Source organism: Mustela lutreola, chromosome 16 (genome assembly GCF_030435805.1).
Source record: "Mustela lutreola isolate mMusLut2 chromosome 16, mMusLut2.pri, whole genome shotgun sequence".
NCBI classification, from domain to species: Eukaryota; Metazoa; Chordata; class Mammalia; order Carnivora; family Mustelidae; genus Mustela; species Mustela lutreola.
In genome coordinates this window covers 17,098,998-17,123,367 of record NC_081305.1, presented here as the reverse complement: position 1 = coordinate 17,123,367, position 24,370 = coordinate 17,098,998, and the positions used below count along the sequence as shown (strand labels likewise).

At 48.0% G+C, this 24,370-nt stretch overlaps 1 protein-coding gene across 4 annotated transcripts in view; it reads left to right on the top strand.

The window, feature by feature from the left end:
* Nucleotides 1-24,370, top strand: part of CDH3 (cadherin 3) — a 74,681-nt gene that overhangs the window by 14,717 nt on the left and 35,594 nt on the right. For all 4 annotated transcript variants that reach the window (XR_009348698.1, XM_059152178.1, XM_059152177.1 and 1 more), the window contains exons 3-13: nucleotides 9,816-9,901; nucleotides 11,409-11,534; nucleotides 11,737-11,892; nucleotides 11,976-12,120; nucleotides 12,943-13,118; nucleotides 13,777-13,905; nucleotides 14,923-15,108; nucleotides 17,677-17,918; nucleotides 18,299-18,444; nucleotides 19,188-19,412; nucleotides 23,397-23,603. Coding sequence is in view for 3 of the 4 variants with exons in the window: in XM_059152178.1 (XP_059008161.1) it covers nucleotides 9,816-9,901; nucleotides 11,409-11,534; nucleotides 11,737-11,892; nucleotides 11,976-12,120; nucleotides 12,943-13,118; nucleotides 13,777-13,905; nucleotides 14,923-15,108; nucleotides 17,677-17,918; nucleotides 18,299-18,444; nucleotides 19,188-19,412; nucleotides 23,397-23,603 (1,824 nt within the window). In the remaining variant the exon portion in view is untranslated. The remainder of the gene's footprint in view (nucleotides 1-9,815; nucleotides 9,902-11,408; nucleotides 11,535-11,736; nucleotides 11,893-11,975; nucleotides 12,121-12,942; nucleotides 13,119-13,776; nucleotides 13,906-14,922; nucleotides 15,109-17,676; nucleotides 17,919-18,298; nucleotides 18,445-19,187; nucleotides 19,413-23,396; nucleotides 23,604-24,370) is intronic.

Below are 24,370 nucleotides of genomic sequence, written 5' to 3'. Positions count from 1 at the left end.
CAGTCAGGCTGTGTGAAGCCACTGCTGCACAGCTGGCCACTTACGAATGCCTTCCGCCAAGCCTTCGGCTCCAGCACCGTGCTTGACTCCTCGGCATGCCCGGAAAAAAGGTGATCTGGTGGTGATGAGTCATCACAAACACCTCCATGGCAGTGAGTCTGCTAGCTCTGCTCTCAGCTTTGGGAGAACAAGAGTCTGGGTCCTCTGACGACAGCCATGCAGGGGCCTCAAGAGCCTTATCTCCCAGCAAGGCACTAACTGCCTTCTGGGTCAGTGAACCCCTCGGCTTCCCAGCCTGCCGCGTGGACTCCCCGGCCCTACCCCTCCCCTCCCCTAGCGCCAGCATCCTTCGCTCCCACTCCCTCTCCCCGGGGAGCGCCTTCCTCTAGGTCTTGCTCACTGTCCATCATCTTGGGTATCTTCTCCCTCTGGGAGAGTCGGTTCTAGGGAAAGCTAGGCCACCTTCCTGGTGCCAGGGCTCAGCCCCATTCTCTTTCTGGCTTTGTCTTTTCAACCCCCTTTCCCCTGTTCTCTTTTATAAGTATAAAAATATTAATATTTTATGTTTTGTCTGTAAATGACTGTTTTGTGGGTTGCCTGGCTCAGGCAGAAGAGCGTGCAACTCTTGATCTTGGGGTTGTGAGTTCATTCCCTTGGGTGTAGAGATTACTAAAAATAAACTTTTATAAATAAGTAAATGGCTGTTTTGTGACCTGGCCTTTTTTTTTTTTCCCCCCTCAGCAGAGCAGAGTTTTTCCTTGATAGATTTTCTTTTTCTAAGTATTTTATTCATCCTAGTAATCTCTACACACAACATGGAGCTCAGACTCAGGACCCTGAGATCAAGAGTTGCATGCTCTTTGGACTGAGCTAGCCAGGTGCGCCTATAGGTTTTCTTTTTTGATATTTGTTTGTTTGTTTAAAAGATTTTAGTTATTATTTGACAGAGAGAGAGAGATCACAAGCAGGCAGGGAAGGAGGCGGGGTGGGGGGCATGCTCCCTGCTACGCAGAGAGCCTGATGTGGGGCTTGACCCCAGGACTCTAAGATCATGACCCGAGGCAAAGGCAGAGGCTTAACTCACCGAGCCACCCAGGCAGCCCTCTTTTACGACATTTAATGCTGTATATGAGATGTTTGAGTGACAGTAGCACACGTAATTATTTTTTTGAAAGTTAAGTTGTTGTGACTGACTTATTTTTTTATACAATTGCAGCAATAGTTACGGATATCCTTCCTGTTACGGTTTTGTCCTCCCTGGAATGACTTTCTGGCACAATTCCTAGGTCACATGGCTTGTTTAAGCCTTCTTGATTGTTACAAGGTGCCAATTCACACCCCCCCACCCTCTGGCAGTATATAGCAGCACCTGTTTCCAAAGTATTCCTCAACACTCATTCTTTTAATTTGTTTTTAGTGAACTATTTTTCTATATGTAGCTTTACTTGGGAAAATGCCAGAATCTTCTTTTAAGGCAGTTTTGTATTACTTACCCAAGCAACTTGTTATCCCAGCCCATTAACAGAAAGTGATAGTAGTTATAAGCACATGTTTGTTTGCTTCATGAGCTAGATGTATCCCTAAGCCAAGCCAGAATGAGACTTGTTTGTCTCTCTTGCATCCCCCACAAGCTACCTTTTGGCCACAATACTTTTAAAACTGATAATATTCTTCCCTTCTAGTTTGTTTGTTTGTTTGTTTTAAAAGATCTTATTTATTTATTTTATAGAGAGAGACAGCAAGAGAGGGAACACAAGCAGGGGGAGTGGGAGAGGAAGAAGCAGGCTCCCTGCTGAGCAGGGAGCCCCATGTAGTACTGATCCCAGGACCCTGGGATCATGATTTGAGCCAAAGGTAGATGCTTAGTGACTGAGCCACCCAGGCACCCCGCTTCCCTTCTAGTTTAAATGCCCAAAGATCAACAGAGGAACTGGCCAAGACTAATCACTTGAAGGACATTTTATTCCCAGAGAGATGGCGGCTTTATTTTGTCAGAACATCCAGTAAAGTTGGACATTGAGACTGTGTAGTACCTCCATGTCGTGGCTGAGAAGACAATCTTCTGCCCTTCAAGGGTGTTTCCTTGGCAGTTGGGAGGTGTCTAAGCAATTCCAAACTTAAGGGCAGGACTGGAATGAGTTCTCAGTGCAGTATCCATCAGTTCTTATGCGTCTGCTTAAGAAGCTTTCTTTTTTTCAACAGCTGGGGACTTGACTCTTCTCACCCAACTTTTATCATGGTGCCAGCTCCGGATCTGAGGTCAGGCTTGGCTGCATGGTCTTTAGAGAGAGGAGCTTTGAGCACAGGCCAGGGACTCCCACTTCTACTGGATGTCTTTTTATGTAATGCAGATACACAGAGCTCTGATTATTATTTCTCTAGAAGCAGTCTCAATTTACTAACTCCCTTCCCCCCAAATATTCTAGGAATTGTGTACTAAGGCTCAGTGCCGAAAGCCATCAATTTATATTATAGAAATACCTAACTCTCCATCAGGTTCCTTGGCTTTGTGGTTCAGGATCTCTTGAGTCTGAGGCAGTTAGTTAAATGGCTTTAAGATCCCAGGCGGGTGTGGAGAACTACGTGTAGGTGTCTTTTCCAGTCTTAAGATCTGAACTGTTGCCCCATGTGCTCACCAGTGCTCACCAACTTGCCCCAGAAAAAGTTTGACACAAGCCCATTCATGCCGCCACGACTTGGCCAAGATGTGTGACCTTGTGGAGCTAGGCTACAGTCAGGAATGGAAACGAGCTGACTTCACTAGCTGTTGGAAGGTGGGGTAGAAGAGGATGAGTGATGATGAGACCTGGTTGCAGATCAAGTTATTTTGAAACCAGTAGTCCAGCCCAGGGGTGCCAGGAAACATCTAGGAGGAGGTTGTCACGATCTGCCCCAGGGCTTACCATGTTGTAGCCTCTCCGTGACTCCTGGCTTGCAGAAGAAGCTGCTCGTGTTCCTACAGGTGCCTCAGCAAGTTTTCCTGCGCAGTTTAGCTGGTCTGTGAGGGGGCTGTCCTCTGCCTCCCCCGTAAACCGTGGAGCATCCCTTATAAAACAGTGCTCTCCTAGCGCAGACTGAGCCAGCTCCCTTTTAGGCTCTGTGGTCCTGTGTATCTCCTTCTGGCTTTGGTGCTTCATCCCTCAGGTAAAGCATTTAGCTGTGGCTAACCCCTTGCCCACTTGGAGAAATGGCTTCTCTTTGCTGTAGGGAGAGGACCGGGGTTAGAATCAGAAACCTCAATTAGTTGTGAGTAGGCTAGAGGTGCCTTTCACTGAGGGCTTGCTGTGAGCTAGACCTCATGCTCAGTGTGTGCAAGCTTTATCTTATTTAATCCTCCAAATAATCTTAGGACTTAAGTCGTAGTAATTCCATTTTCAGATGAGGAAACGGCTTCCATATGCTCACACAATATAGATTTGAGCCCAGGTCTTTTAGACTTTAAATCCCATGCTCTTCATCATTGACTTGCCTTTAGGATTTGAAATCTGGTCCTACTGCTTCCTATTTAATGGGGCCTCATGTACTTGCCTTCCCTCTCTGAAGCTGCTTTCTGAGGCACTTCAGTTCCAGGCAGCGTTTTATTTTCTGGGTTGTCAGATGGAGGCAGTAATATTCACCTTGTAGGTTATTTTCTAAGGAATTGGATAGGAAAGCACTAAGCTGGGTGTCTCAGGCAGAGTGGGTTAAAGAAAGCCTGTTCCTGCCTGCATGACTCATGGCCCCAGGTTGTTTCCTGTATCCAGCTGAACACAGGTTAGAGCCGAGGGGGCAGGGCCCTCTGATGCAGCTGGAATACGCAGCCAGAGTACAGGCACGTACACTTGGAGGGCAGGACTACTGACTTCTTCTTGATTGTTGGCACTGTCGTCTCTATTAATAGACGGATAGGCAGCCGACTACATGTGTGTGGAACTGTACGATAATGGAAATGTGCCAGCGACAGGACACTGAAATGTCCTGTGCATTTGACAGGGTGAGGCAGCTTTTGTAGAAAACAAGGAGAGGTTTTCTGTGTTCCTGGCAGCTTTTAGAGTTTAGGGGATTAATGCTTCTGATTGGGGAGGGGGGTCAATCCATTAGCCTCTAGCTCTATAACCTGACAGGAAAGGATTGGAGAACTCCTAGTCTTCTTGTTAAAGGAAACAACTAACAGACTTACCTGGCCCCACCCACCCCTGCTACCTGAAGACCTTCCCTTAGGAAGAAGGCTGTTTTGAGAATGTGAGGCAGGACTGTTGGGTTTTGTTGTTTTTTTTTTTGTTTTTTTTTTTTTTTTTTAATATTTATTTATTTATTTATTGTTGATTTTTAAAAATATTTATTTATTATTTTAGAGAACACTAGTGGGAGGGGCAGAGGAAGAGGAAAAGAGACCCTAAAGCTGACATCGTGCTGAGTGCCCGCGTGGGGCTCATTCTCGCAACCCTGAGATCACGACATGAGCTGAAACCAAGAGCCAGACATTTAACTGACCACAACACCCAGGTGCCCTGGGACTTGTTAATTTTTTTTTTTTTAACAGTATTTGAATAGCTAATGCATTCAAGCAGGTTAGAATTTAGAAGGATATTCAATAAAAACAAAACAAAACAAAATTTCATTTTTTTTCCCTGTCTGCTGGTTTTTCTACTTGTAAGCCTAGTTTTTTGGGTCACCTCCTGGAGGTATTTTTCAAATTACAATAAAAAAAAACAAATGTTAGCATGTTAACATAGACTATATTGATCTTTGTCTCTTGTTTAAATTAATGGTATGTCGTAGAAATCTTTCCTTATCAATAACTAGGTGCTTCCTCATCATCTGTAGCGTGTGTGTGTGTGTGTGTGTGTGTGTAGCTGCAGCTGCGTAGGGTTCTCTTGTATAGACAGTGTTGTAATACAGGGTTCATCTCTTACTGATGGACATTGGCATTGTCTGGGATTTTGCTATTACAATCAGTGCCTCGTTGCATAGTTCAGTAGAAAAGTGATTTTGGAGACGAGGCAGTACCCCATACAAATTTAAAAGTACATGAGGATAGACACTTGTTCCCTGATGCATCCCTAGTTTCTAGAAGAGTGTTTGGGGACTTAGGAGGTATTTAAGTAGCTCTTGAATCAGCAGCTGTATTGAGGAACCTGGCTTTAGAATCTGAGCACCCTGGGTTCTGTCTCCACTTTCGCTCATTAGCTGTGTGACCTTGGGGTATCTTCATCTCTGAATCTGTTTACTGGTTTGTTTTAAGAGTCTGTGTAAGCTTCTGGGGTTCACAAATTTGTGGTGCGAGATTTATCTTATTTGATATTCAAGATGGCTCTATGGCGGGTGCCTGGGTGGCTCAGTGGGTTGAGCCTCTGCCTTCAGCTTAGGTCATGATCTCAGAGCTCAGTGGGTTAAGCCTCTGCCTTCAGCTTAGGTCATGATCTCAGAGCCCAGCTCCGTACTGGGCTCTCTGCTCAGCAGGGAGCCTGCTTCTCCCTCTCTCTCTGCCTGCCTCTCTGCCTACTTGTGATCTCTCTCTGTGTGTCAAATAAATAAATAAAATCTTAAAAAGAAAAGAAAAGAAAAGATGGCTCTGTGAAGTCTAATTTCCATCTTCCAAAGGAGAGAACCTGAATTCCTAATAAGTTGGTTCAGTTTCCCTATCAGTATATTGATGTTTCCAAGTAAGGGCTTTGGGGGAAATATTTATTTATTTATTTATTTATTTATTTATTTATTTGATAGAGAGATCACAAGTAGGCAGGGAGGCAGGCAGAGAAAGAGGGGGAAGCAGGCTCTCTGATGAGCAGAGAGCCCGATGGGGGACTTGAACCCAGGACCCTGGGATCATGACCTGAGCCAAAGGCAGAGGCTTTAACTCACTGAGCCACCCAGGCGCCCCCTGACAGAAAAATTTAAAAAGGAAGTTGCTGGTAACTGCACTTATTGGAAATTTTCATTTCCTTCTAGTCTTTTGAAATGTGCATTGTTGCATATATTCCTTTCTACAGTCTGCTCACTGTCTTTCACTTCATAGCATAAGAACTTCCCTAGTTAACTTAAAAACTCTGCTATAATTCTGCATACTTGCATGAATAATCTGTGGAGTAAGCGTTCCATAGATTATCTAACCATTGCCTATCACAAAGGTTAAAGGTGATTTAACCTTTGTGATATAGCATTTCTGGTCCTTGTAGCCCTCGGGCAAAGCCAGAATCCTCAGAAGATGGGTCTCTACAGCTGTGTGCAGGATGTGAAGGGCAGGGTCACCCTGGGAGTCTTGCTGCCTCCAGGACCCTCTGGAGCTGATTCTGGCCTAGATCCCTCCTTCCGCTCCTGCTGGCCAAGCATGTCACAGGCCACCACTCTTCAGTGGGGACCTGGGGTCTAAAGTATCTTCTCCTTGTCACAGGCACATTCCAGCTTTCCCCCACCAGATTCTGCTGCTCTCTGTGAGCTGTTGGCGTCTAGCGAGCTGGCACTGAGTTCTGTGGAGCTGAAGGCGCTCTGTATGCCTTTAAGCCTCCCTTCGTCCTCCTTCGGTTCACTGCCCCCTTTCTGGAAGGATGACCTGTGTCTTAACTTCATTCACTTAGGTTTGTTGTGCCTGTTCTTGAACCTCATGTCAACGCGCAACGCGGTCCTCTCTCACACCAGGCCCCCCCCCCCCATCTCTCTCTCCCTCTCTCTCTCTTTTTTTAAATTTCTTTTCAGCGTAACAGTATGCATTGTTTTTGCACCACACCCAGTGCTCCATGCAATACATGTTCTCCCTAATACCCACCACCTGGTTCCCCCAACCTCCCACCCCCAGCCCCTTCAAAACCCTCAGGTTGTTTTCAGAGTCCATAGTCTCTCATGGTTCACCTCACCCCCCTCTCTCTTTTTTTTTAAAGATTTTATTTATTTATTTGACAAACAGAGATCACAAGTAGGCAGAGGGCGGTGGGGGTGGGGTGGAAGCAGGCTCCCTACTGAGCAGAGAGTCTGATGCAGGACTCGATCCCAGGACCCTGATGAGATCATGACCTGAGCTGAGGGCAGAGGCTTAACCTACTGAGCCACCCAGGCACCCTGCACTGGGCCTCTCTCATTCAGCTGTAGGTGTGTGAGATTCATCCCGGTCATCATCTGTCCTTGTGGCTGATTAATTTCATTATGTGGATATACCATGGTGTTCCTATCCATTCTGCCTCAATGAACCTTTGGGCTGTTTCCAGCTTTTCACTGTTAGAAGCAGTGCTGCTGTGAACATTGTAACACGTGCCTTCGGGTGAGTGTGTGTGTTGGCTGGGTCTCTACCACGAAGTGGAATTGCTAGGTCTTGGGGAATGTGCATATTTAGCTGTGGTAAATACTACCCAACAGTTTTCCAAAATGACTGTTCCGTTTTACACGCCCACATCAGACTTCTGCTGTTTTTTCTTATTGAAGTAAAATACACATAACATAAAGCTGACCGTTTTATCCATCTTAGAGTAAATAATTCTGTGGCGCTCAAGCACACTCACAGTGTTTTGCAACCAGCATCGTAATCCATCTCCAGAACTTTTTAGTCATCCTGAACAGTAACTCTGTCCCCATTGGACAGAACTCCGCATCTGCCCCGTATTCAGCCCCGGGATCCTCTAGTCTCCTCTCTCTCCGCTGTTCTTGGTACCTCATATACACGGGATCCTGCAGTGTTTGTCCTTTTCTGACTGGCTTATTTCACGTACCGTGACGTTTGCAAGGGTGTTCCATATTATAGCCCGTGTCAGAATTGTGTTACTTTTGAAAACTGAATCGTATTCTGCTGCGTGGATATACCAGTTTGTTGATCCGTTCATCTCTCGGTGAACACTTGGGTGGTTCGCTCCTCTCAACTACTGTGAAAAAAGATACTGTGGAAACTGTCATACAGGTACCTGCGTGTGTTCCTGCTTTCCGTTCTTTGGGGTGTGCACCTGGAAAGAGAGCTGCGGGGTCCTGCGGCTGGCTGTGTTTATGTTTTGAGGAGCACCAGACTATTTCACAGGGAAGCTGCCCATTTTCCATTGCCAGTGCCACAAGGTTCCAGTTTCTTCTTTTCTTGCCAGCACTTGTTATTCCCCACCCCTGCCAAAATAGTTTTGGGGCACCTCGGTGGCTCAGTGGGTTAAAGCCTCTGTCTTTGGCTCAGGTCATGGTCTCAAGGTCCTGGGATGGAACCCCACATCAAGCTCTCTGCTCAGCGGGGAGCCTGCTTTCCCCTTCTCTCTCTCTGCCTGCCTGTCTGCCTACTTGTGATCTCTCTGTCAAATAAATAAATAAAATCTTTTATAAAAAATACTTTAAAATCATTTTCCTAGTGGGTGTGGGGTAGTATCACGTTGAGCTTTATGCTTGCATTTTCCTAATAACTAATGATTCTGAGCATCTTTTCATAGGCTTATTGGCCATTTTTGTATCTTCTTTGGACATTTGTTTTTTGATGTTGGGTTTTAGGAGCTCTTTTTATATTATGGATATTTATAGCTTAGAATTCTAGTTTTTTTAGGGGCACCTGGGTGGCTCAGTTGGTTAAGTTGTCCAACTCTTAGTTTTGGCTCAGGTCATGACTCAGGATTATGAGTTTAAGCCTTGCATTGGGCTCCCCTCTGGGCGTGGAGCCTACTTTAAAAAAAGTAAAATTTTACTTTTTAATATTATACTCATATACTGTTTGAATACTTCATTGTGTTCACATTACTTTTGTAGTTTAAAAAAAAAAAAAAACTCATCTCTTGGGACACCTGGCTCTGCCAGTCGGTAGACCATGCGACTCTTGGTTTTAGGGTTGTGAGTTTGAGCCCCACGCTGAATGTAGAGATTTCTTAAAAATGAAATCTGAAAGAAAAAAAAAATCTGTTATCCTTCCTTATTTGCAGACTCCTCTCTGCACCCAACATGGGGCTCGAACTCACAACCCCGAGATCAGGAGTTGCAGCCTCTGCCAACTGAGCGAGCCAGGTGCCGCAAGAAAGGATTTTTTTTAAACAATCATCGTAGAGGAGGAAAGGAGGGGGAGAAAATAAAGCAATCATCATCATCTGAGACTGAAGGACAATTTTTCATAAAAAGGACGGTTGGGAGGCCTCACGCCGACATTTCTGTGACTGTCCCTGTGGGCCTTGTCATGCTGCAGCCTAGTGAAAGGACACATTGGTATCTGGGCCAGAATCAGGGAACACTCTCTAGCGAATATGTTAGAGTCAGGCCGATGTGGCTTCTGAACCTCAGTTTTCTTATCTTTAAAAAAAAAACTAATACTTACCTTGGTGGTTAAGGTAGTTGTCCGGATGAAATGGATCCAGACTCTGGCTTGGTGAATGGTAGTTAGCACCTCCGAGTGCTTATTTAAATGGTGGCCAAGCTGAGGGGATTTACAGGGAGCATGATAAACTAAAACATGGTGAATGTGATAAACTGGAACAGCTAGAGGTTGTCCAGAACCATCTGTGTGGTAGCAGGATGTATATTGCATGTAGGTAGACTCGTGGTCTTCCAAAATGCTGAAAACCTCCTGCCTCCAGCTATGACCTTGGGTTTACCTTGTGTCTCATGAGGTTGTCTGGGGCTGATGGGCTGAATGCCTATGATCTTGATTCTTCAGGTGTCATGAGGAAAGAAAGGGCCTCGGTTCACAAACCACAAAGTGATTGTCCCTCTCGAGACCAAAGTTGGAAGCCCCATCTGGAATTCATAATTGATCACAATGGAGACAAAAGCCAGTCTCCTTCTGGCTTGGATCAGCCCTTGATACAGTCAGAGGACTATTGTCAGGTGTTGCTTCCGCTGGGATAGCTTCCAGAAGCCCCCTCTTTCCTAATACTCTCTTTCTTTCTTCCCCACAGTGATTTGCGTGGACTGCCCTGGGGAAGAGTCAGCCCTGCCTGGCACTGATGGTGATTTCACCGGGCAGAATGATAGAACAGTTCAGGTAAAACACCACGTACACTTGCAACACAGGAGAAAGCTGTTCTCTGTGCATGCCCAGCTTGCTGCTAGCCAGGAGTTTGAGGTTGCTGAGGCCATTATGAACCATGTTGCCCTTTCAGAAAAGGCCGTCCTGGCCCTTGGTTGCCCACAGCTTATAACCTCCCACTAGGGGCGCTAGAGAGTCAAGCCAGCGGGGCAGTGCCCTTCGCCCCAGGGATTCCCTTTCCACCTCCCTTTCCTTCCTTCTCATATCATCTGGCTAAACCCCCGGGGGGAAGGGATGTCGATCCCATGAGCCTCTGGGAAGACAAACCCGAGGCACTTGGCCACATTTCTCTTTTAATTTTTTAAAGACCTAATATAGCCACATGGTTCAAAAAATTAAAAAATAATAAAAAGTTGGGGCGCCTGGGTGGCTCAGTGGGTTAAAGGCTCTGCCTTCAGCTCAGGTCATGATCCCAGGGTCCTGGGATCGAGGCTTGTGTCTGCTTCCTCCTCTCTCTCTGCCTACTTGTGATCTCTGTCTGTCAAATAAATAAAATCTTCAGAAAATAATAATAATAATAATAATTAATTCTCAGTCTTTTAAAATAATAATAATAATAATAAAAAGTTACACAATGAATAACCTCCCTTTGTTTCTGTGCATCTACCTAATGCCCTGTCCAAAACACAGATAACCGCTGTTACCAGTTTTTTCCTTCTGAAATTTCTTTATATATTATATATTTATTTATATTAAACATATGTTATGTATTTTATATATACATATACATACATATATATATACAGACACAGTGGCAGGCAGAGGCAGAGGGAGAAGCAGGGTCCTTGCTGAGCAAGGAGCCCGATGCAGGACTCGATCCCAGGACGCCGGGATCATGACCCGAGCCAAAGGCAGCTGCTCAACCAACTGAGCCACCCAGGCATCCCAATACACAGACCTTTTTTCATCCTCTCTTTTATGCAAAATCCAGCATGCTGTTCACATGTCTGTGCCTTCTTTCTTCACTTAAAAATAGATCAGTATACTGCCTGTCCCCTTCTCACAGATAACCCTGTCGTTAGTTTCTTTTGTGTCTGCCCCCAGACTTTGTTTATATGTGAACCACTATGAATACACGGTCTTATTTTCCTACCCTTTCACACAGAAGACGATACATATTAACCATATGACGTTGTTAAATAAAATACGAAACCAAATTACAGTTTAATATACCTTGTTCTTTTTCAGTTAACAGCATATAACAGAGATCTTTCATGTCAGCACATAGACTTCCTCATTCCTCATTTTTAGAGCTGTAGAGCAGTTCCACTAGATGGAAGTATTATAATGTGTGTTCAGTTGGTTCTCTCCAAATGAACGCTTAGGATTATTTTCAATTTGTCTTTCGCAGTAAACCCCTTTAGGTCTCTTTCCTCACCCTTAATAACCCCTCAAAGTGCGAGGATGTCGGGTGTCTTCCAGCTGTGCGCTGTTTGTGTTACGGAGTCTCCTCTCCTTGTAGGACCGGAAAGCACCGAAGATCTCCCCATCCAGCCGCGTCCTGCGAAGACACAAGAGAGAATGGGTGGTTCCACCAATATCTGTCGCTGAGAATGGCAAGGGCCCTTTCCCTCAGAGGCTGAATCAGGTATGACTGTGCCTTCTCCCTAGAGTCTTGGGTGGCTGCAGGGACCCTCACCCAAAGGCCTGCCAGTGGGGTTTCTTGCTCCTGAAAGCCTTGGTAACAGGATTGGCTTCTGATAAGGCAGTGCCTCTCCAGCCCTCCTCACCTTTGTTGCCATCCTGAGATAGTTGATACTTTGTCAGCTGCCAATTTCTTTTGCTTCCAGCTCAAATCTAATAAGGACAGAGGTACCAAGATTTTCTACAGCATCACAGGGCCTGGAGCAGACAGTCCCCCCGAGGGTATCTTCGCTATAGAGAAGGAAACAGGCTGGTTGTTGTTGAATAAGCCACTGGACCGGGAGAAAATTGCGAAGTATGAGGCAAGTAACCTGTAGCATCCGACAAGAAGCAGGACCCCGTGGGTTGGTGGGGCCAGGCTGACCCTATACCTGTGCACCCACAGCTCTTTGGCCACGCCGTATCAGAGAATGGTGCCTCAGTGGAAGACCCCATGAACATTTCCATCATTGTCACAGACCAGAACGACCACAAGCCCAAGTTCACCCAGGATGTTTTCAGAGGGAGTGTCTTGGAAGGGGTATTACCTGGTAAGAGAACTGGGGAGCGGCAGATAGCTGGGGAGGTCTGCTGGGCCCAGACCTAGCCTTGGGTCAACTTCTGGAACCATCTGGAGGTCAGACCAGGCACCTAAAGCCTGTAAGAACCCTCCTTACCTGATTTTCTCAGGTGTGCATCCTATCACCTGGGATCATCTTAAAAATCTCCAGGCACCGGGTGCTCCAGTCGTTAAGCGTCTGCCTTCACCTCAGGTCATGATCCCAGGGTCCTGGGATCGAGCTACACATTGGTCTCCCTGCTCAGGGAGAAGCCTGCTTCTCCCTCTCCTGCTCCCCCCTGCTTGTGTTCCCTCTCTCACTGTCTCTCACTCTGTCAAATATGTAAAATCTTTTTAAAAATTTCAGATTTTTCTCATTCTATCCCAAGAACCCTGAATAAGAGTGTTCCTAGAGTATAGCCTGGAATCTGTATATTTAAAAATTTCCCAGAAGATTCAGATGGTCAGTCAGGTTTGGGAACCACTAGCTTTGGAGCTACAAAGATCTTGATTTGAATCTTGATTTGCCTCTTCACCCATGACCCTGGGCAAGTTCTTAATCTCAGAGCTTCATTCTTGGGAAATAGATGGTCTTTGTTCCAGGCAGGCCTGTGCTCAGCTTAACATGATTGAGGTTTTCGTTTCTAAGAAAGGAGCAGAGAATGGAAAACAGACCCCACCTAGCAATCTGCCACAAAGTGGAAGATGGGTCCAAGTCAATGAACAGAATGGAGCCTCTCAGAATTCCAGAAGTGGGCAAGGCTGGGACTAGAGCAAGGAGGAAGGATGCTCACTCGTGCCTTCTCTCCTCTAGGCACTTCTGTGATGCAGGTGACAGCCACAGATGAGGACGATGCTATCAACACGTACAATGGGGTGGTTGCTTACTCTATCCATAGCCAAGAGCCAAAGGATCCGCATGACCTCATGTTCACTGTCCACCGGAGCACGGGCACCATCAGCGTCATCTCCAGTGGCCTGGACCGGGAGGTGAGTAGCTCCTAGAGAAAGTGCTATCTCTCCAGCCTTGCTCAGGCTGGGGCCTAACACGAGAGCAGGAAGCCCCTGTCCATGCCGCACAGCCTAAGGCAGAGCAGCGAGAATCCAAGTCAGCTGGGATGGCTGCTGCTGTGTTCCCGTGTTGATGTCCCACAGCTCTCTGAAGCCAGCGGCATGGTGCCAAATGATCTCGTTAAGGTTGAGGAGGCAGCAGTAAAATGCAGGCGTTTGATATTTTCTGTAGGGGTTCTCATTTCCTCTTGGAATGGCTCACTTAGCATGCACATTGCCCAAATTTGTCCCTTGTGTGCTACAAAGTAGAATTAGCTCAATGAATGCTAGAGTCGCCCACTGTTTCCTAATTAATACCTTTGCCCAAATGCCCACTCAAAGCTCCCATTGTGCATCAGCCCAGGGTCGGGGGCAGTCCCCAGACTGCACTGCCGGCTGGCCCAGGAGAACCAGGTGGGTCTGCATTTCTCCACCCTTTACCTCCGTTCTTCCCTATGGTGGGTGAGCTGTGGGGCGGGGATTCAAGAGAACAATGGGAGATGGGGAGAGATTCCCTTACCCTCCACATGCACGCAGGGCTGTATTTCTGGGAGCCCAGGATGAGGCGCCCCTTGACCTGAACTCATTTCCTCTCCAGAGAGTCCCCGAGTACACACTGACCATTCAGGCGACAGACATGGACGGGGATGGGTCTACCACCACTGCAGTGGCCATAATCGAAATCCTTGATGCCAATGACAACGCTCCCGTGTTTGAGCCTCAGAAGGTGAGTGCCTGGTCAGTCCTTCCCTCCGCAGATGATGAAGGGCTCAGGTTTTTCTTTCTAATGAAACTCTGGAACGAGCTCGCTTTGCTTCTGGTCCTGCCCCACCGCTTACTAGGGTGTATGACCAGAGACAAACTGCCTAACGTCTTTGCGCCCCATTTCCTAATCTGTGAAATGAAGAGAATGATATTCCTTGCCTCATTCTCCGTGTTGAAAGGAATAATCTCTGAACAGTTGATAACGCCATTCCCGGAACAGAAGTGCTCGATATGAAAAGCCGTGTTGAGGGGCACCTGGCTGGCTCAGTCATTGGAGAATGTGACTAACCCTTGATCTCCGAGTCATGAGCTCAGGCCCTTCGTTGGGGGTGGAGTTTACTGAAAGGAAGAAGAATAGGCAGAAAGAAAGAAAAGTGTTCATCAGTATGAGCACTTAGAATTGGCCTCACGGCTGTACGTGCCCACCTTCCCCCCGAGAATGCTCTGCACACCTCCGGTGACAGAGGACTCCGTGCCAATCAACTTACCCCCTTCTGTCATTAGATAACTCTTGCGGGGGAGCAGAGATAACTGGCTCCTAAACATGATTTAGGCTTGAGTAAAAATTTGCTGCAAGCAGCTGAGCTCCCAGTGTTTGCCACCTCTCCCAGAACTTCCAGAAACGTTCCTGATCCGGGCCATAGAGCCATCAGGCCCCTAGTCCTTCTTGCCACCGTCTTCATACCTTTCTGATCTCAGCTAGGTGGACGCCACACATGGCAGGGTTCAGGGCATCCAGACCCAGCGAGCTTGCGGGAGTATTTTGCCCTCAGATGTAGGAAAAACAGGTCCCTGTGGCCTCTCCCAGCAGCTGTGAGGACATGCTGCATCTGTGTGGGTCCTGAAACCGTGGGGTGTGGGGTGGGTGGTCCCAGGAAGGTGAGTTGCCCGGAGGATCCACAGCTGGCGAAGAGGGGAACAGTCTCTGGGTGGGCGGTCAGTCTCTGCTCTGATGGTGCTGTGCTTCCCGCGCCGACAGTACGAGGCCCGAGTACCTGAGAACGCGGTGGGCCAGGAGGTGCAGAGGCTGACGGTGACTGACCTGGATGCCCCTAGCTCGCCGGCATGGCGCGCCACCTACCGCATCCTAGACGGCGACGAAGGGGGCCATTTTGCCATCACCACCCACCCCGAGAGCAACCAGGGCATCCTGACGACCAAAAAGGTGAGTCCATTTGGGCGTTAGACAAGGGACAGTCAGTGTACCACCTGCCGTGGGACACCTACTTTGGAATGTTCACCAGGGAGTGCAGCAGGCCTGTGCCTTCTGTCACTTTGCCATCCCTGTCATGTTGAAGAATGAGTTTGTTCCAAGTTTATCTTACCGAGGGACTCCATCCATGATACAGGTGAGAGTCACTGCTCTGATGGAGGCAGATGAGTAGAGCCCCTCCTTCCAGATCCGGGCACCCAGAGGCTGCCCGCAGTTAGTCTTCTCACACAGAGGGTCTCTGTTTTATTGGAATTCTTGCTAGTTTTGCATTGAATCCATAATATGTATCTACGTTTTTGCATAGTAAAATGTTTTAAGTTACTTAGTAGTTAGAGATATGCTTGCCTCTCAAAAAGTCTTTGAATAAAATTGATACTTTGAGAACATGGGCCTAGGGGCGCCTGGGTGGCTCAGTGGGTTAAAGCCTCTGCCTTCAACTCAGGTCATGATCCCAGGGTGCTGGGATAAAGCCCCGCATCGGGCTCTCTGCTCAGTGGGGAGCCTGTTTCCCTTCCTCTCTCTCTGCCTCCCTCTCTGCCTACTTTTGATCTCTGTCTATCAAATAAATAAATAAAATCTTTAAAAAAAAAAAAAAAAAGAAGAAGAAGAAGAAGAAGAAGAAGATGGGCCTAATCATTTTTTTGATTTCTTTAACCTCTTGTTTTTTTTTTTATGAAGAATAGCCTGGGGTGGCTGGGTGGCTCAGTTGGTTAAGCGACCGCCTTCCGCTCAGGTCATGATCCCAGAGTCCTGGGATCAAGCCTTGTATCAGGCTCCCAGCTCATGGGGAGCTACTGGTCCCCCTGCTTGTGCTGTTGGTCTCTCTCTCAAATAATAAAATCTTTAAAAAAAAAAAAAAAAAAGTGACTTAGAGAAGCAGGGTTTTATTTTAGCGACCATCTCCTTTTTTTTTTTTTTCTTTAAAGATTTTATTTATTTGACAGACAGATCACAAGTAGGCAGAGAGAGGGGAGGAAGCAGGCTCCCTGCTGAGCAGAGAGCCTGATTCGGGGCTCGATCCCAGGAGCCTGAGATCATGACCTGAGCCGAAGACAGAGGCTTAAACCCACTGAGCCACCCAGGTGCCCCAGGAATGCAACTTCTGAGGGGAGCTTATAGTTTGGTTTGTCCAGGCCTTTCCTAAAAGTTGTGTATTTGCTGTTCGGTGAAAACATTGGTACACCTGTGGTACGCATGAGCCGCCTTAGTGACATGCAGTTTCCACCTCATTTGGACGATTCCACAAAGAGATGCAAGTAACTGACTACTTCATTATGTTTTCTAGTATGTATCCCAAAGCTTATATATAGAAATATCTTATTATCAGTAATTTTCCTATAAAATTCTCCTTTATTTCACAGTTAGGGTATTCTATTTTTCTAGAATTGTATAAGTTATAAAAGTTACATTATTAATGAAATTCATAATGAGGGCATTGCAAAGTTTTTGTTGCAAGAAGGGATAGTCGGGGGCACCTGGGTGGCTCACAGGGTTGGGCCTCTGCCTTCAGCTCAGGTCATGATCTCAGAGTCCTGGGATCGAGCCCGGAATCTGGCTCTCTGCTCAGCAGGGAGCCTGTTTCCCCTGCTCTCTCTGCCTGCCTTTCTGCCTACTTGTGATCTCTGTCTGTCAAATAAATAAAGTCTAAAAAAGAAAAGAAAAAAAAAGAAGTTGCATTCCTGAAAAAGTCAGTATATATTAAAACAACACCAAAAACTTAGTTTATATGTAAGACAAATAGTAAACAAGAGTTTTCACACCCATGAATACATGAACGTCCAAGGGGCTACTGGCAAGTCGCATGGCCTGTGGGACAGTTCTCTGTCCCTACCCCAGCCTATCAATGCCAAGAGCATCCCCATCATTATGACAACCAGAAAGGCCTCCGCAGGTTTCTACTGCATGCCCTGCGCCACCCTCTTGGGAGCCAGCTCTAGGGCTTACAGGTCTAGGGGTAGTCTGAAAGGCCCTACCAGCCACTCAGAAAGGTCGGGAGGATGGGGCACTGGGGTGGCTCAGATGGTTAAGTGTCCCAACTCTTGATTTCAGCTCAGGTCATGACCTCAGGGTTGTGAGATCGAGTCCCACTCAGGCTCGGCACCGGGGCGTGGAGCCTACTTAAGATTCTCTCTGTCCCTCTCAAAAAAAAAAAAAAGTTCAAGAAAGGCTTTATGGAAAAGACACCATTTCTTTTTTAAATATATATTTGTTTTAGAGAGAGAGGCAGGGGAGGGGCAGAGGGAGAGAGAGAAACTCCAGCAGACCCAGCACCGAGCATGGAGCTCAATGCTGGCCTCTCCATGGGGCTGGATTTCACAACCCTGAGATCACATCTGGAGCCAAAACCAAGAGTCAGATGCTTAACCGACTGCACCACCCAGGCGTCCCGGGAAGGACAGTACTGTGGATGCTGGGAGCTTCCAGCCCCTGGCCACAGGCCCTTTCTTTCTGACATCACAGCACTGCATGGGTCCTCCTCAGACTTTGGCAGCTCAGATCCTCCTTCCTCTTCTCCCGCAGGGCTTAGACTTCGAGGCCAAAAACCAGCATGTCCTGTACGTTGAAGTGACCAATGAGGCTCCCTTTGTGGTGAAGCTCCCAACCTCCACAGCCACCGTAGTGGTCCACGTGGACGATGTGAATGAGGCACCTGTGTTTGTCCCACCCTCCAAAGTCATTGAGGTCCAGGAGGGCATCTCTGTCGGGGAGCCTGTGTGCACCTACACAGCACAGGATCCTGACCAGGGGGATCAGAAGATCAGGTAACCAGGAGGCGGGCTTGGAAGCATCCAGAAGCACTAGTAGCATCAGAGGGGCTGTTTGCTGTGGTCAGCGCTTGTTCCGATTACCGTCAAGATTGCTACATATTTTGACCATCACCCCTGCACAGTGACTTCCCTTCCTATCCTCCCCAAGGCTGAGGACTCTGAGCAGAGATCCAGGGGGCAGGTATAGCCACTCTCTATCATGTGTCCCTGCTGGGATGTCTGCCTGCTGCTTGGGCTCCCATTTGGCGGGGAGATGCATTTTTCATGTGATCATGCTTGGGAGCCCCAAGTCCCATGACAGCGTCTGCCAGTTGGAATGACAACCAGAATTCTAAGTGTACTGGGTATGACTCTTCCCACCTTTTCCATTCCAGCTACCACATCCTGAGAGAGCCAGCAGGGTGGCTAGCAATGGACCCAGACAGTGGGCAGGTCACCGCCACAGGGGTCTTAGACCGTGAGGATGAACAGTTCGTGAAGAACAATGTCTATGAAGTTCTGGTCTTGGCCACAGACGACGGTGAGAGCTTCCTCCCAGCCCGTCCGCTTGGGTGCCTTTGAATCTCACGGCATAGCACATCCCCTCCCCGGACCGAGTAGGGGGTCAGGGGGTCTACCAACAAACCAATCTGGAGGGCCACGGGGGACCTGCAGAGGAGACTTTTAAAGACTAGAACTGGCTATGGGTTTCCCTAAGACCCACGTATTAGGAGAAGGATTTCTTTCATCCCAAGTGTGTGGTTCACTGACACCCGGGTCGGCCTGTCCGTTTCCCCTTGTGATTTGATTAGAAGGGGCTGCCTGGAAAGTGGCGTGATTGATGAGTGATGTCACACTGTGACAGAGCTGGGGGTTGTGACGTGATTTGATGTCTTTGCTTGACATGATGAAACAAGTGAGAAGCAGGTGAGAAGTCACGGCAGGACTGTGAAGGGACCTGGCCCCAGAGCTCATCAGCAAACATGGCGTCATCCCTGAGGTGGCCAGTAGGTTTCCCCTTGGGACAGATGAGTAGAGGCTCTAGCTGCTGTGATCAGTTAGGAAAATCTGCTGAGAATGATGCCATGATTGTCCTGGATTTGCCTTCACTGGTTTGATCTATGATGAGACTAGGGCAGGACGTGGAGGGACTTGAAAAGTTACAGCTGGGCTATTAGTGGGGACATCCTGAGACTGATTGGGTAGATCAGAGAGCTTAACATTCATCTGTCACCCCAACCAAGGGCAGATGTTGAAAGGGCTCCTGTGTGTAATTATAAACAGGGAACCCTCCCACCACTGGCACTGGGACCCTCCTGCTAACTCTGATGGACATCAACGACCACGGCCCCATCCCCGAGCCCCGTCACATCACCATCTGCAACCAAAGCCCGGTGGCCCAAGTGCTGAACATCACAGACAAGGACCTGTCCCCCCACACCTCCCCTTTCCAGGCCCAGCTCACACATGACTCGGACATCTACTGGACAGCAGAGGTCAACGAGAAAGGTGAGTGAGTGCTGGCGGTAGGTGGGCATGTGCCCCATACCAGAACCCCGCATACATTCCCCTGAGTTAAGAACATCAACCAAATGCTGCTTAATTAACTTAGTGTAAGCCTTTAAGAATATTCTAGTCCAACCACTTCCCAGTACAGTTGGAAAAACTGAGGCAGGGGGAGAGAGGGTTTGACTTTCTCAGTCGCACATGATGAAAGAGCCAGGACTCCTGCAGTGATGATAGCCCACATGGCCGGAGCATGCCTGCTGTGTGCTAGAGAGCACTACAGACGCTTCATAGATGAGGTTGCTCAGCCCTCACGGCAACCCACATATATACATCAGTGTGTGCCCATTTTACAGATGAGGAAACCAAGGCTTCTAGAAGGTTAAGTATCTTGCCAGAGGCATTCTGGCTAGAAAATGATGCCACAATTTGAATTCACAATTTGAATCTAGGCACTGTGTATTACCACTGATGTTCTGTCGCTTATCATTTATTGACCCCTGACAATACGCAAGGTATCTTTTCGTTCCTTACGTAATGTTTCTACCACCTTCTGTGGGCAGTACTTTTTTTTTTTTTTAAAGATTTTATTTTTATTTATTTGACAGAGAGAGATCCACAAGTAGGCAGAGAGGCAGGCAGAGAGAGAGAGAGAGGAGGAAGCAGGCTCCCCGTTGAGCAGAGAGCCCGATGCGGGACTCGATCCCAGGACCCCGAGATCATGACCTGAGCCGAAGGCAGCGGCTCTGTGGGCAGTACTTTTATCTGGAGTTACTGATGATAGTGAAGCTCCGAGAGGTTAAGTAGCGTGCCCAAGGGCACAGAGCGTGTGAGTGTGGACCAGAAGCTGAAGCCGCACCTGCTCCCGTCCACCTACCTGTCGTTTCTTTTTCTCGTTCCCTCCAGAGTGTCTCAGTCTTTCATGGCTTTCCAGTTGTCACTGGCCTGGGAGGGGTCAAGTGGCATCAAGTGAGTGAGGACTTGATGTGTGAGAAAGATCCAGCCCCAAAAGCCAGTGAGGCCCCTGGAGAGACACTGTTCACTTTGGTTTAAAACGTCTCCCCTTCCTCTTGGACCCTTCCCTCCACCAGGAGGAAATAGGGAACCGGTGCACACGGGCTCTGCCCCGAAGGAACCCAGTGCTCAGTGTCTGTTCTTGCTGAGCCCAGATACCCACATTGTCTCAATTTTATGATTTCTGTCACCTGGGTAGGTATGCCTGGCACCTTTCCTTTGAGGAACCCAAGCTGGTCTCCTGTCACTCCCTTGTGGCCTAGAAGCCATTTTCCCGCCATTTATTAGTTTTGTGATTATGGACAAGTTACCGAACCTCCCTGTTCCTCAGTAAACCCTATCTATAGAATGGTGCCAATAATTGTAACAACTTCCATCCAGTTATCGTGAAGATGAAGTAAGTGATTTCACCAGAGGCCTCTTGTCTGGTACTCCGTGCTCCGTAGAAGTGAGCGAGCACCTTCACCAGCATTCTTCCCAGGCAGCAATCACAGGTCTGGCTCGCTGAGGTGTGAGCATGTGGCCGACGTCCAGTGGTACCGTCACCCGGTGATAGTACTGATACCTGGTTCTGGGGTTTTTTGGTTTTCTTTCTTTCTCTCTCTCTTTCCCCCCTTTCTTTCCTTCCTTCCTTCCAATATTTTATTTGACTGAGAGAACAAGGGGAGGGCTGGGGGTTAGGATCAAGCAGACTCCCCTCTGAGCAGGGGAGCCCGGTGTGGGGCTCCATCCCAGGATCATAACCGGAGCCGAAGTCAGATGCTTTACTGACTGAGCCATCCACGTGACCCTGGTTTTTGGTTTTTAGTTTAGTTTTTTTCTCCCTGACCATGTCCTTGTTGTCAGGGGAATTAATCCAAACCTTACCCACGCATGACCTCAGTCTGGTTACTTAGCCTCCCTAAGCTTCAATTCCTGCATTGGTAAAATGAGGCTAGAGGTACCTCCTCCCAAAGCCGCGGTGGAGATGAGAGGAGAGCCTCACTCCCACTCGGTGTCCGCTTAGTCACCAGCACCGCCCTCATCCCTTGCGAAATTCACCCTCCACGTGGGCGGAGGCTGATGGTAGGGATGTTCCGGTGAAATACCCGACCTTGGCCTCGACTTGTGGACCGGACATTCAGCCCGCAGAGCTCCCTGTCCACCTGCCATTGCTGCATGGGAACAGGGCGGAGTCTCCCTTCAGGCCTTTTTTTTTTTTTTTTTTTTTTAAGATTTATTTATTTATTTATTTATTTATTTGACACACAGCGATCACACGTAGGCAGAGAGGCAGGCAGGGGTGGGGGTAGCAGGCTCCCCACTGAGCAGAAAGCCCGGTGTGGGGCTCAATCCCAGGACCCTGAGATCATGATCTGAGCTGAAGGCAGAAGCTTTAACCCACTGAGCCACCCAGGCACCCTCCCTTCAGGCTTTCTTACTAAGAGGAGCCCAGCAAATATGCAAAACCTTTGAACAAAACGTGGCCTGAGGTCAGTGTTGAAATAGGCCAGCAAGCCTGAGGGTGGGGGAGCTTGCATCATGAGGTGGATTTTGGTTGCCCCAGTGAGAGGGGACACTGCTAGCATGTAACGGTGAGGACCCTGCATGAGGAGAAGTCATGCTACCCTGGCTAATGGCTCCTTCCATGAGAAACAAGTCCAAACTGAAGGTCCAGGGCGCCTGGTTGACTCAGTTGTTAAACGTCTGCCTTCAGCTCCGGTCACGATCCCAGTGTCTTGGGATCGAGCCCCGCATCAGGCTCCCTGCTCAGCCTGAAGCCTGCTTCTTTCTCTCCCACTCCCCCTGCTTGTGTTCCCTCTCTTGCTGTGTCTCTCTCTGTCAAATAAATAAAAGTTTAAAAAAATAAATAAACGAAAGCCTTTCTTCAGAGAAGCCCCTGACCCTGTATTTCTCACCCACAAACGTAGCCCTCTTCCCCATTCTCAGACCGCCACACAGCCCCCCCAGAGTGGGACCACTTGTGCACCCCCACTGACACTTGGCTTGGCTTCTGCTTTGAGGTTAACCTGCCACCCGCCCTGGGCCTTGGAAGGCAGGTTAGCCCTGTGCCCACTGCAGCCTTGCCACCAGCACCCCCAAACCTCGTGTGCATCACTGATGCTGTGACAGCGCAGCCTGGTAGCCTCTCCGACCTGCTCACCGATGTCTGTTACATCACCAGCCATGTGCGTTCGCATTTATTAATAACTGATGCTCTCAGGGCGCCTGTATAGTGCAGTGGGTTGCACATCAGACCCTTGATTTTGGCTCAGGTCATGACCTCAGGCTCCTGAGATCAAGCCCCTTGTGAGGCTCTGTGCTGTGTGGAGTCTGCGTAAGACGCTCTCTGCCTCTCCCCCTCCCCCTGCACCCTTGGGCTCTATCTCTGAAATAAATAAATCTATGAAAAAAATAATGCTTTTGCAGAAATATCGGTGTTTCAGGTACTGAAATTGTATCTGACAGTTGAGGCATAAACATATTTACTATTACAGTGGCAAAATGCTGTAATAATAAAAGGTAGTGAACTTTCAGGTAGGAAAACAGGTGGTCAGTCAGCATGAATGCTAAAAGATAGAATTAGTTATCGCGGGAATAATGTACTTTGGTGGGTTCACATTGAGAACAGTTGAGCAGCTAATGATGCTGAGAAATTATCGGCTCTGCATGACATGGCTTTTTAAAACCTTCATTATTTTAAAGATACTGTGACTATCGATTTGATTTTAAGAAAATAAGACAATGGGAGCACCTGGGTGGCTCAGGTGGTTAAGCAACTGCCTCCAGCTCAGGTCATTTTTCTGGAGTCCCGGGATCGAGCCCCGGGCTGGGCTCCCTGCTCAGTGGGGAGTCTGCTTCTCCCTTTGACCCAATCTCCCCTTGTGCTCTTTCATTTTCTTTCTTAAGTAAATAAATGTCCTTTAAAAAAGAAGAAGAAGAAGAAGGTAATGTGGCCTCTCTGTTGTGGCAAACGTTATCTGTCTCCTCCAGGAAACACAGTGGCCTTGTCCTTGAAGAAGTTCCTCAAGCAAGACATCTACGATGTACACCTTTCTCTGACTGACCGTGGCAACAATGAACAGCTGACAGTGATCAAGGCCACCGTGTGTGACTGCCATGGCCATGTGAATACCTGCCCCGACCCCTGGAAGGGTGGCTTCCTCCTCCCAATCCTGGGGGCTGTCCTGGCTCTCTTGCGTAAGTACCCACACTCTTTCTCCTCCGAGGATGGGGTAATTCAAAGACCCAATTCTACCCTGAACTGCTAGGACAAAGGCGTCCCCAACATTGCCCATCTGTTCCTGATGCTCTTAATTCTTGGGGTGTCATTCAGTGGGGAGATGTTTATGGCGCTTCTGGAACGCGCTAGGCTTTTGGGAAACAGTGGTGAACAGACAGAATGAGCCCTGCTGTGATGTCGTCTAGAGGCTTGAACAGTTGTTCTGAATGTGCGATCTCCAGACCAATAGTATCAGCAGTGCCAGGAACTTGTTAGGAAGGCCAGTTCTCAGGCCCATCCTGACCTACTGATTCAGAAGCTTAGGGCTAAGACCCAGTAATCTGTGTTTTCACAAGCCCTCCAGGGGTTCCATTGCATGCTAGAGTTTGAGAGGCCCTGGTCTAGGGGGCAGACGTGCTTAGTTACAAACTAAGTTCTTTAAAGGTAGAACCTTTCCCATTGGCTTTTTCCACTCTCTGAATTGGTCCTTACACAGAAACACATGCAGTCCAATAGGAAGTTAACAAGGGCAAGCTTTAATCCACATCCTGCACACCCAGCACTATTTCTGGCTCTGGGGTGCAGCACTTTATAAAACAGACCTCTTTCCACCCTCATGGAGCTTACTTTCCAGTGCAGAGAACAGACGAATCAGCTGGCAGAGAAATTGGTGTTGGTATGGACAAAAAGCAAGCACAGAGAGGAGGTCTGCCATCTCAAGTAGGTTGGGTAATAAAGGCTTTTC